We start from the raw sequence: 13,115 nt of genomic DNA, 5'->3' as shown, positions 1-13,115 counted from the left end.
GTGTGACTCTACCTGGGCCCTGCTCCACCACTCACAGAGCTTCTGGGTCTGTGGGCTGTGGACCCAAAGTATCTTGTGTCTACCCTTGGGGGGTAGGGGGCAGGGTCTGGTAGGTCATTGAACACCTGTGTGTGTGTGTGTGTGTGTGTGTGTGTGTGTGTGTGTGTGTGTGTGTGTCGGAGGTCTGAAATTGGACACCTATTGTATAGGTTAGGACATTGGTCCATTGGTAGAATACAGTCCAAAACAACTTTCTCAAAAAACGTGTCAGAATACGTTCGATGTAGTATAGTATAGTAGGCATAGTAGACCTATGATATACAATTATTGGTAGAATAAATTGTCAGATGGATTATATACATTGTTGCCGGCTAAAGATATAAGGAAAACAAGGTTCAATCCCTAGTTAGCGCGACAGCAGTATGCAGTAAACTAGAAATCAACGCCAAATAGGCCTAAGTAAAGGTTCCATCTTTTCAATAATCTTCCAGTGTATCCTCCTTCCCCCGACAGGAGGAGCGCTTCCCATTGGACCAACTGCTTCCCCCGGCTCCCACAGCCAGTAGAGCGAATGCGCACAACCAGCCAACCTTTCCCGCGCCTCTCTCGCGCTGATGCTCGAGACAACTTGTCAGTCGGTCTCATCTCGGAGGAACCGAGCAGTTCGAAGAACGAAGAAAAGAAACCCCTTGTTTGCGTTCATATGAGGAACGACTCACCGAGGGAATGATGATGATCACGAATACTTCCCCGGACAGTAGGACTTAAAACCTGCCGTCCACTACTCCTCCTTTCCCTAATTGTACTTCCACCTTTTAAAGACACGGACCTAGCGATATTTTTGTATCACCTCCCAGTAGCCTGTCTCTCCCGTGGATATTTTTAACCCCTTACAGTGTGCTTATAGTGTCTTGACAAGATGTGGAAAACCGGTCTCCTTGTCTTATTTTGGGGACTATTGTCGTCCGGTGAACTCCAGCAGCAAACAACGGAGCCGGAGCACCAAAATCGTTCACCTTCGGGAAAGTTGGATTTTGGCAATGTGCCTCAAGGAGTTTACGAAACCGTTCCATATTACGAGCCTGGAATGATAGGGATATTATTCCACATGGTGCACGCTTTTCTACACGTCGTGCAGCCCAATCCGTTCCCTGAAGGTAAGCAAGCCATAGTTAGTACAATGTTCTGACGCCCGCTGAGCTGTCCCATAAAATGTCATGTAAATACGCGGTAACTACCTTTAACTTAGTGCCGCACCAAGTGAATCACTTCGATCTGGTTAATGGTCACCACCACTGTAATATGAAAGGTTTGGAAAGATAGCCTCCCTTTTGATTTCTTGGACACACGCATGCAGAATGTTTTTCAGATTGTGCCAACGAAACACCTATAGACCTAATATTTGGATAGTATAAATGATTTTATGCAAAACATGCTGATCCAGCGTTGAACTGTTTTGTATTTGTACGTTGGTAATCCATACACACTGCGGCCTATCTGTCCACATTTAGTCTACTTTATTTTGCCTATGGTGTAAGCCTACAAGACTGTGAACTTAATTACAATTAAACCGACCCCTTGCTGACTTGTGTTCATCATGTAGTCACTGGCCACTAAATAGTCATAGCCTGGGGACTGAATGCACCAGAAACCCAACCAGAATATGCCGGGGTGTTCAATTGTTTTAGAAATTCGGCCATATTCCAATTGTATGCCAGAATGCCAAACTTAATTCCGTATAGGCCTACTCAAATAACGTGCGGTTGAAGTGAATATTAGGTGGTCACTGGACTATACTATGTCTGTGTTTATAATCAATTGGTAAATTTGGAGATTAGGAGTGGCTCCCCGTGTCACCGATTTAATTAGGTAATCCTATAATCTTGAATGCCATATGTTGCTGTGCTTTTAGTTTCCACTGTTTCCAATGGGACTAGTTGATACAGAATATGCCCCTAACTCACGTGCACAATGGATGATTACATTTCCTCGTTAAATACTATCGATTTTTAGGTTGTGCTATACATCTATTATTAAAGTTAAAAACACATTAGAGGTAATGGGGTTTTAAAATGTAAGAACATGCTGTAGCAATTCTAGTGAACAGGTTATTAAAATGTTTCTTGAATTTAAATATGAACACCTGAAATTAAATAAATGATCATGAATTATATACATATTCATATTCATGTAGGGTGGATACTTGAATATTTCAGATTAATTCTGGGAAGTTGGACAGCCTCAGCTGTATGGTTACATTTCTGCCACTTAATTGGGACAATAAAATGCACACATGGAGATTTAGCATGATAATCAAATGATCTGTCAGGCTCATATTTTGATTAGAGGAAACTGGCTGAAACACTTTGGGACTCCACAAATGCTACACCAATATCACTGTTGTGACTGCCATTAAACATTCAGCTTTTAAAAAAACATACCAATCTGTAGTTCTCAGAGCAAGTGAATTGGGTGGATCACATATGATTTCTAAAATCTATTATAAACCCAGTGGTTGTAGCCCTGGTCGCTGATCGGGTAAAAGCTTTGGCATGTAAAGATCAAGGGTATGACAACACATCTATTTCACTGTTCTAACAGCATTGATAACTGGTGTGTAATAGCAATAATAATGTTATTACAATGAACCCCAGCAGTTCGAGGTAAATTGCCAATATACTGCAGCTATGGGCAGTATACAGGTACTCTGCACAACATCATACATATGTACTGTTCATAATCATGGTGTCTTGGCCATATACCACAAACCCCTGAGGCTTTAATTGCTGCATTGTACACCTTTTCCCATTAGATGTATTTCTGTGTGGTTCACCGCGGCTGTTAATTCCAAAAATATCCCATTTGAAACCCTTAGAGGCCAACTAATTAGTTCAGATGGGAGGCAACAGAACTACAAGTAAATAAGCTGTGGAGGATGCATTTATTGTATCCAGGTTGGTTAGGGAGGATTCTTACTTCCCAGCACCTTAGATTATTGCTGAATTCAAAACAACTCAGAACTGGGAAAAGGAGGAGGTGAAATCATAATATTCATGATCTTCTGGTAGGAATGTCAGATCTCTGAAATTGCCTGTTTGGAATTAGATTTTTTTGTAATTGGAATCAATTCCACTCCTGGTCAAAAATAGTTTGCTCATAGTGAGCAACTACATTTGGAATGTGGAATTGCAATGAAATTACGATGATAACTTTTTTCAAGACCCACATCAAACAAGAAGGATAAGGAAGTAATTTGCTGGATGGACTAAGCTTCTCTAAAACAAGTGACATTTTCAAAAAACATCTGTAACACCCCTTTGTAACGTGTAATTTACATCAATAATAGACACATGGTTGTGAAAAAGCCTAGATTCTCCTTTAATTCTGCAAAATGCATTATGTTATTACGATTTCTGTAGTACGTCATGCAGCCGAGCTGCAAGATGTTTAAGCATTCAGTTAAAGGCAGTGTTTCTCCACTGCCAGACAACCTGTAAGAGCTGTTACTAGCAATCTAGCAACAGTTGTCAACATGTCCATCTCTCCCACCTGCGCAACCATAGTGTTATCTGACACAAGTGGCGGTCCACATTCACACCACCCACACATATTCACACGGAAATAGAAGGCCAGCTCAATAAATGGCTCGCTCATATTACCCACAATAAATGGCTCGCTCATATTACCCACATTCTAGCATCGCATCAGTAAGCAAAAGATCACTCGTTAGAATCCCAGAACTGAAAAGTAGGACAAATATGTAGTTGTGCCCATGAGCAACATCCCTATATGCTTCTCTAAGTTAATCTACACAAGATTGTCTGCCAAATAATTCCAATTGTAACATTTCAAACCATCAGCCTAAGTATGCAGTCATTATTTATACACCACACACAGTTGAGGCAAAATGTCAACGACGTCTTCTTATGCAGTTCTTGCTGTCATTTTAAGTATGTCGCTGTGAGGCTAGGCTAGGGGGATTATGGTGCAGCCAGGCGAATCTCTTTTGGAAAGTGCACTGTGAGAAATAGAAGGTTTTCTCATTAACGTCTCAATTCGCCACGTCTGTTTGAAATCCCCTCTGCCTGAAGTAGCTATGACATGTGTAATATTGACTTAGCGGACAGAGCGACTCGGTGAGAACCAGGCATTAGTTAAGGCTAAAGAAGAGTTGCCAGGGAAACGCACAGCGGGCAGACATCGTGGCCAAAGCAATCAGCTTTCCCTAATTTTGTCCCACATACTGTAGGTCTGCATGTACCCGCGCGACATGAAGGGTAAATTGAGACCGAGTTAGAAGGCAACTGCAGCGTTTTAGTGGGTTTAGCTAACTAGATATCCCACTGCACTGGAGGTGCATTTAATCCCGGTGTGAAGTGTGTCCAGCGCAGTAGAATTCATTGTTTTAATGGACACGCGTGCTGGATTTTCGGTTGGTTCTATAAAAGGAGAAAGTGCAGACCCTGGCCGTTGAAATACGTCACACTTGGTAAGTGGAGCCTGTTATTTAACAAGGACGGACAATGTGTTGAAACAGTAGTAGGCACTTCCTTTTTAACAATATTGTACATGTGAAGGTGATAGTTGGGCCTAACCCACTTCCATCACAGCTTAAAGGTGAACAGTCACACATAATGCACTACAGGTAGTCATGTTTCTTCTGTGCATTATTAAAGTGCTGTATTTAAAATGTCTCTGAGCTTCAGTTTTTTTTTGTCCGTTTATTTCTGTGAATTAGAATGCCAGCTGCTGGATGACGAGGCATTCAGAGGGGCGGGATTGATCGGCTTTATGCACATGGCAACAGGCATCATCTGTGATAATTTTTCCTCAGATCGGTCCCCTCCCATTGGTCCTCACGGTCCTCTTAGGACATCGTGTCTGTCTGAATGTTCCGGCTCAACGTTGCTCATGAAAAGTGTAGGAGCACTCCCAGTACACTGCTTAGGACAAAAATGATTTCCAGCGAACCGCAAATGTGAGCACATAACTCATCCGTAATGGTTGGGGGGATGCATCTTTGCTTGTCACTATTTGTTTTTCGACTGGAAACGGCACGCCCCCTTTCCTGGTTGCGTTGCATTGTGGGTCGGAAGTCGCAACACCCTTCGAATACCATAGGTTTGCGTTCCTACTGTGGCACGTGTTGGGAGGCAACAGAGGAGCATTGCGAAATAAGCGTGACATCCAGTCCACTTCAATCCTTTCGCTCTTCCCGTCGAGGTAATGTTCCTTGGCAGCGGGTTGCATTGAAGACACCCTATCGCTTGAATAGTGTCTCAATCCATGTGGGCATATATATCAGCCTTACTGTTACTGTATCAGTTGTACGGTCCCGTCGGTCCTCTGTCTGCTTCCGGGCCTGTCCCACACGCTCATGTCACAGAGATGACTGTGGCGCTCGTAGCACGGTAATGCTCCAAGACAGCCGTGGGCACGGTTGCGCTTGCCTAACATAATGCCAGCTGAACGCCCGCGGCAAAGGGCCACTCTGTTGTAAATCGGCCCGTGTTCTCATTCACCGTACTGACTCATTTTTTCGTATGCTTCTGCGCGACTTCTGCCGTGCTTGGTACTGTTAGGACTTCTGAAGTGTGAGCCGGCGTCTTAAAAAAGAATGGCAAAGAATGTGAGGTGGATATGATGATGGACTACAATGGGCTCAAAGTGCAAACTGCACATTATGTGATGCCTGAGTGAGCCCAAATAGATCTCCATTATTCTGTCATTTAGAGCCTATCATTATGAGTTATTAGTTTTTCAATTGGACTCCCTTAACTATATTAGGTATTGTTGTTCTGTTGTATGGGAACAGGTGTGACTAAGGGCTATTTGTTTTATAATGATAATGACATGACATTTCAGTTTACTTTGATATGTTCTGACAGAAAAGCAGAGAGAGTGTTGTGGGCTTGAAACAAAAATTGTAAAACATGAATATCACATTTATATAAGTATTCAGACCCTTTGCTTTGACACTTGAAATTGAGCTCAGGTGCATCCTGTATCCTTGAGATGTGGGGATGGTTTTCAGCGGCAGGGACTGTTACACTAGTCAGGATTGAGGGAAAGATGCACGTAGCAAAGTACAGACAGATACTGGATGAAAGCCAGCTACAGAGGGCTCAAGGCCTCAGTCTGGGGCAAAGTTTCACCTTCCAACAGATTATTGACCCTAAGCAGTCAAAACAACACAGAAGTGGCTTCAGGACACGTCTGTGAATGTCTTTGAGTGGCCCAGCCGGAGCCTAGACTTGAACCTGATCAAACATTTGTGGGAAGACCTGAAGATAGCTGTGCAGCGACTTTCCCCATACAACCCGACTGGGCTTGACTGGTTCTTCACTGGAGAATGAGAGATACCCTAAATTCAGCTGTGCCAAGCTAGTAGCGTTATTCCCATAGGGCTGCCAAAGGTGCTTTAACAACTGCTAATGATGCCTCTCATCTACCAAAATTTGTGAAAAGTGTTTTGATAATTTAGGATAGAGTATTAAATGTCAAAAGAACAAGACTTCGTGCCAATTAATATAATGATATGATGTAATTCCTATCCATTAACGTAATGATATGGTGTGATTTGTGTCCATGGGGATACTGCCTTATCTGACAGAGTGCAGTAGATGTTTAAGGCAAACCAGTAACAATTAGGCCTGCTGGCCAGGATGTTGTTTCCCTTAACACAGCGGCTTGTGGGGTAACACTATTTTAAAATGAGGTGGCTCCAGGCACGTGAAACTGGTAAAAGTAATGCATGGTACATAGAGCCAGGGTTTTGTTAGTTACCTCTTGTAGCTGCGAAATGTGGTATTAGTAAATAGAGCTATTATGCTGTGTGCACAATCTGCCAACATCTAAAATGCATAAGCTACAATATTATCTGCATTGCCTTTATTTGATTCTATAGCCCCTTCCTTTCAAAGCTAATAACACTTTTAAAGATATCAGGTTAAAGTAGAGGAGGATTCTGCCTCTCTTTCAGAAATACGCCTAAAACACAAAATCTTTTGAAGGCAAAACACGTCTTTTGCCATGCAGTTTATAACTAAGCAGGCCCACACATTTATTCATCCACGATTTTAAGCCAGTGTTGGAGAATCTGAGATTAAGTCTGTCGTATGGGCTCATGCTTTGTGACTGTTGCATTTGCATTTAAACCCCTCAGAGAAAGAGCTTTGCGTAGTGTTTCACATCAGTGCCGTATTAAAGAATTTAATATGGAACCCCTGCAGGTACTTGAATATCCAGAGGGGAAGGCAGCCAAATCGCTAGTACTGAATGAAATGCTTATTTTTAGTGGAGCTACTTTCTTTCACACAGCGCTGGATGGGATTTTACCCGAGCTGCAAGACAAAGACCTGAACTCTGAGAGTGCAGAGTGCTGAAAGACTCCTAATTGCCCCCAGAATATGTTATATAAGACTTTTTTTTCCTGAAGCAAATGACCATTCCGTGTGCCAGCAAATCTGTTTGTGAGAGGATGCTCTTCCATTGGGACGGCACAAATTGAAAGCAGTCTGTAGTCTCAAGGGAAACTGTAATCTATCATTCATTTATCTTTAAAAAGCAATTAGAACCCTAAGCTGCTAGTGAAAAAGATTTCCACCAAGTAAGATTAAACCAGGCAATTTCTGATCAGTTTGATAAAAACGGTCACAGTACTTAGGTTTTTTGCTGCTGGTGGCTAAAGTTTGTAATGACTGTTTAAAGGAAATGTAACCATTGACTACAGTTTCACTTGGCCCATAGATTTCTTTCACAGTCAGCAACCATCTAAAATTAAGCAAGTAAAAGGACACAAAAAGGTATTCCTTGAAATTCAGTACCAACAGGCGACCGTTGTTTCACGTGAATTGAATCCTGTGTTGGAATGGCATATTAGTAAAGCTAGAAGGGCACAGACGATAAGAGATATGGAATTAAGATGCCCTGAGACTTTAGAGGCTTTCAGGTAATGCTATAATGCCACCGCCATTGCTTCAAACTGCCAAAGAGCTAGGAGAGGGAATGTGATGGAAAGACAGAAAGAATCAAAATTAAAATGGGAACCCGAAAGTCAACAAGCCAGACAGGCTGTAAAACAAAGCACCCCTTCACGTCGGGATATTGAATAGAAACAGAAAGATCCAGCGATGCGGTGAAAGACGGGGAGGGGGTAACAGAGCTAGCATGTGGGAGGGAAGGAGCGACCTGCCACGTCACGAAGAGGCTGTCGTTGGGGCCGTGTCTCACTCGGGCACGTCATATATGGGTCAGGGCTGGCAAGCTGCTGTCCTGGTAAATGGATGGCAAGTCATGCATCCTTTAGTTCTGCTTGGTTGGTAGGCGCAGCCGTGCCTGCGGGGGGCTGGCACTGGGGGATGTGGTGAGTTGTATTTGCAGATGTGCCACAGTAAGGGTCAACCTGCTCATGCCAAATATTACTAGTCAGACAACCCACCCAGTGTGAGATCAGTTACAGCGCTGCTCGTTCTGAATTAGAGGAAGCTTTTAGCCGTACAAAGTTTCAAAGACAATGGCCTTCGAGTTCGATTTTAAGAGCATGTAATTGTGCTCTTGATGACTGGGATTTGTTGATGTTAGTTGTCTTTCGAGAAAGGAAATATCTACACTGGGTAACTGGGCACAAACTACACAACTAGGGAAGAAGAAAAGGATGAAGTGGCAAACTCAGCGACTGACACCTCAAAGCGTGGAGCTTTGTCCTAGGGGATTAGAGAAGTAGGCTACCGCTTGTCCTGACGTAGGGTTTGTGGTGGAGATGTAGTTCTTTGCAGTCAGAGAAGGGCATTGCCACAAATGGCGTACAAAGTCATCATGCTGTTTTTGATATGTAAAGGGGGCACATCCTACTGTAACTATCCTAACCAAGGTTAGCCTACTGACGGGACCCCTTGTGGTACAACTAAAATAAGGAGGTAGACTGACGAGTGCCTCCGTTCTGGGTGTACATGGATCCAGGGTGTTGGGTTCGATTCCCACAGGGAGCCGTAATGAGAAAGTACGAAGATATATACCCACACTAGTCCCTAATGTGAGTCGCTCCACATGAAAGAGTCTGCTAAATGACTTAAATGTATGATCCGAATAGTAAAAAACAGCTTGATGTCACAGCACTGTTGTCATTGGGAGAGCTGGGTAAATTTAGTTTGCCTTCTCTAATCAATAGGTTAATAGTTTAAATGGCTAGGTTGGTCTGAGTCAGTGTCACAATACTGTAGGTGGCTGATGACTGGCTGTGCACATCAGGGGTGCAGTAGACACAATCCCAGATTAACATCAGCTTACAGTAGCTAGCAGCCGCTGTCAAAGCTAGCAGCCGCTGTCAAAGCGTCATTGACAGAGACAACTCTAATATCCTTTTTGTGAGCCAATTAGCAGTTGGGCTAACCACAGTTCTTGAGTGTGTTTATATAAGGCTGTAATTGCCTATCAGACTTTCAGTGTCCTTTTTTGGTCCAGTAGAGCACTGACAAAGGTTAAGGCCTGAACCAAGGGATCCGTAGCTTCTGGAAGCTCTGTGCATGTTTAACACTATAATGGCTTTTGGGGTAGAAGCTGGTCAGGGTCATGTCGGTTACAAACTTGAGACACAGGTACGTTGAAGACAGTATCAAGCTCCATTCAACTTTGGCCATTTAACTTCTCACAAATAATTATTCTCACTAAGAATGTAAATAGAGAAAAAAAATTCATTCCTGCCTCAGGTGGATGCGCTGAAATCAATAGTGTGTAGAAAACGTGAAGAAACACATTGCCTTAATGAATCACCCAAGTCCCAACAACACAGTCCTCTTGATGAGCGACGAGGAAGAAATGTGACCCTCATGGAAGGAATGCAAAAGACCCAGCTTTGTTTTCAAGGCAAGCCCGGGGAAGGAGGACCAATGGAGGGGGAAGAAGCAGACAGAGAAGGAATGAGTGAGAGGGGGAAGAGAGAGCTGTAGAGAGCGATGTGTATACATCTGCATGGTGAACACAGAATGGGCCTTGCCTTTTTCATTACTTGTCCTTTAAGTCCTCTACATTCATCCTTACAAAGGCAGCTCTTCTACAAGTACCTGTTTTCCTGCAGCGCTTACTGTATCTGTAACTGCCTGTTGATCTGTCTGCCTGTTTGTGTCAACCTGTTTGTGTCAACCTGTTTGTGTGTTCATGTTTTTTTCAGAACTTGTCCATGTTTCCTATCTTTGTGAGTCTTTTCTGATGTTCAACTGTACACTGCTGCTTTTCTGACTGCAAAGAACTACATCTCCTCCACAAACCCTACGTCAGGACAAGCGATAGCCTACTTCTCTAATCCCCTAGGACAAAGCTCCACGCTTTGAGGTATCAGTCGCTGAGTTTGACACTTCCCCACCTGTGAAATACCTTTCTGGACTACCTGAAGGCACCAGTTAGGTGGCTTAAGACCCTGCTTTACAGGGTCTTCATACTTTTCTTCTTCCCTAGTTGTGTAGTTTGTGCCCAGTTACCCAGTGTAGACATTTCTACTTTTATTTTTACTTCTACTGTTTGGACTGTTTCTGTTCAGACTGCAACTGCTCTGACTGTTACTGTTCAGACTGCAACTGTTCTGCCTGTGACTGTTCAGACTGTTACTGTTCTGATATGACAGTATGCTTGTATATTTGTGCACAGGGGAGTAGATTTGGTGGGAGCCTCCCAATATTACAGAGAGGTCAATTTGACACGTTCAGAGTGAATATCCCAGGATCCATTAACCTTGACAAACCTGGTCTATGCATATGTGTGTGTATTTCGATGCCTCAATAATAGATAATATTAGTAATTAGATTAGTTAGATGTGTTAGTGGAGACAGTATAAGTGGGGACAGTGTTAGTGGGGACAGTGTTAGTGGGGACAGTGTTAGTGGAGACATGGTTAGTGGAGACATGGTTAGTGGGGACATGGTTAGTGGGGACAGTGTTACTGGGGACAGTGTTTGTGGAGTCAGTGTTCCTGGAGTCAGTGTCAGTGGGGACAGGGTTACTGGAGACAGTGTTACTGGAGACAGTGTCAGTGGGGACAGGGTTACTGGAGACAGTGTCAGTGGGGACAGTGTCAGTGGAGACATTGTTACTGGAGACATTGTCAGTGGAGACAGGGTTAGTGGGGACAGGGTTAGTGGAGACATTGTTCCTGGAGACAGTGTCAGTGGAGACAGTGTCAGTGGAGACAGGGTTAGTGGAGACATTGTTCCTGGAGACAGTGTCAGTGGAGACAGTGTCAGTGGAGACAGGGTTAGTGGGGACATTGTTCCTGGAGACAGTGTCAGTGGGGACAGGGTTACTGGAGACAGTGTTACTGGAGTCAGTGTCAGTGGGGACAGGGTTACTGGAGACAGTGTCAGTGGGGACAGGGTTACTGGAGACAGTGTCAGTGGAGACAGGGTTAGTGGGGACATTGTTCCTGGAGACAGTGTCAGTGGAGACAGTGTCAGTGGAGACAGGGTTAGTGGGGACATTGTAACTGGAGACAGTGTTTGTTGAGATTTTGTTGGTCAAACTGTAGTTCTACAGATGCAGCCAAGTGCCTCAGCTGCTAAGACCTCTGTTTGCCAGCTGCTTCAAACAGTAACTCCTGATGCCTTACTGCAACAGCATAGGGCCAAACACACAAATGGCCATACAGTATGTAACATTTTTACTGTACTACTAGCATAAATACAAACAGAAATGACCAGAAGACATCTTAGGGAAATGTTTTACATATTTATTTTCAACTAAATTGTTGTGAGTGCCTGAGATTTTGCCCATTTAAACTTTCTTGCTGGTCTGTTTATCAGTTTGCATTGACTGTCTCATAGTTGCTTTAGATACATGCAGTACTATCCCCAATGCTAAACCACCGAAGTATAGCTAATACTGTTCTGGTATTAGTCGATAAAAGAGATGTCCGTTGGTGTTTTAATTCAGTTTTGTAAACATTAGAATTGTGCGTAGTGCCCCTTAGCCTCCTGAGACCCTGTGTCTGCATAAGAGGACACTATGTTTTTGGCTTCCTGCACCATGTTCTTCATTCTGCTTAATTTAAACCTATTGTCCTTATTAGAGGACAGTTGTCTATGCAATGCTTAGATATTATACTTATTAGGTCCTACTAATCCCAAATTGCTAAGAGAAATAAAAAATGCATACATTATCAAAGCTCAGGTCTTAGGAGGTAAAAAAAATCATATTCCTGACTAAAAACAGACTTGGTTGCTTTTTTGTTTTTCCGTACAAAGACTTCAGAAGCCCTGAATCAATCAAACTTTTTATGTAGAAAATAAAATAGCAAATTAAATGTGCTTTGTATTCCTACAACAGAAGAAAAAAACAAAAACAGAGGAACACATTAACAAATGGAACCTTGAATTATTAAATGGATAGGCTACTTTGACTTGGCCTCACGAAGCGGCCTTTGCTGTTAGCGAATCTCGACAATGTTCTCTACAGCTGATAACTCTCCAGGATATTCTGTAGCTGATACTTTCCGTATGCAAAACTAATACTTGAATTAGTGTTTTTTTTCGTTTCAACATACTGCCTACATCAACAAAACACATTATAAAAATGAAAGGAATACTTTCTCCACTTTCTGAAACTAAAGACAGATGCATGAGATGCTTTTCATATCAATAAATTAGAGAATTTTTTTAGGCCTATCTTGAAATAAAATTACTTGTTTTTTGCTGAAAAAAAAGATTCACCTTACAATTCAAGGCTTCTGTAAAAGACACATCTGACATATTTTTATAAAATGCTAGGTGTCTGGAAAACTTTTAAATATCTGCAAAATGGATACAATGTTAAGGATCATTTAAAAAATTCGAATTAGATTATATGCCATTTCAGACCTCTGGCATCAACAAGGGAAATTACAGAAACGGTGTGTTTATGACTTTAGCCTTAACAACTACCTAGCTACATTTTATTCTATTTTTAACAGTTAGTTAAAAAATATTTTGCTGTGTCAATAATACATTTGTCAGACTTTACCTGGATTTCTCAGTAACACATCTCCGTTTACTCATAGGAAGGTGAAGTGACAACACTACACCGGACTTATACCAACTAAAATGTTAATCCGCAATCCCATTTAGCGATTTTCCCCTCAAAGGATGTTACCC

At 42.5% G+C, this 13,115-nt stretch overlaps 1 protein-coding gene across 12 annotated transcripts in view; it reads left to right on the top strand.

Moving 5' to 3' along the window:
- The first annotated feature begins 558 nt into the window (after positions 1-558).
- Positions 559-13,115, top strand: part of prom1a (prominin 1a) — a 102,669-nt gene continuing 90,112 nt past the window's right edge. For 6 of the 12 annotated variants that reach the window (XM_034291755.1, XM_034291754.1, XM_034291763.1 and 3 more), the window contains exon 1: positions 559-1,157. In XM_034291755.1, the coding sequence (XP_034147646.1) occupies positions 920-1,157 (238 nt within the window). In that variant the 5' untranslated portion in view covers positions 559-919. The remainder of the gene's footprint in view (positions 1,158-13,115) is intronic. The other 6 variants (XM_034291762.1, XM_034291757.1, XM_034291760.1 and 3 more) reach the window with 1 other exon arrangement.

Source organism: Esox lucius, chromosome 4, assembly GCF_011004845.1.
Source record: "Esox lucius isolate fEsoLuc1 chromosome 4, fEsoLuc1.pri, whole genome shotgun sequence".
In the NCBI taxonomy this organism is placed as follows: domain Eukaryota; kingdom Metazoa; phylum Chordata; class Actinopteri; order Esociformes; family Esocidae; genus Esox; species Esox lucius.
This window is presented reverse-complemented; position numbering and strand designations above follow the sequence as displayed.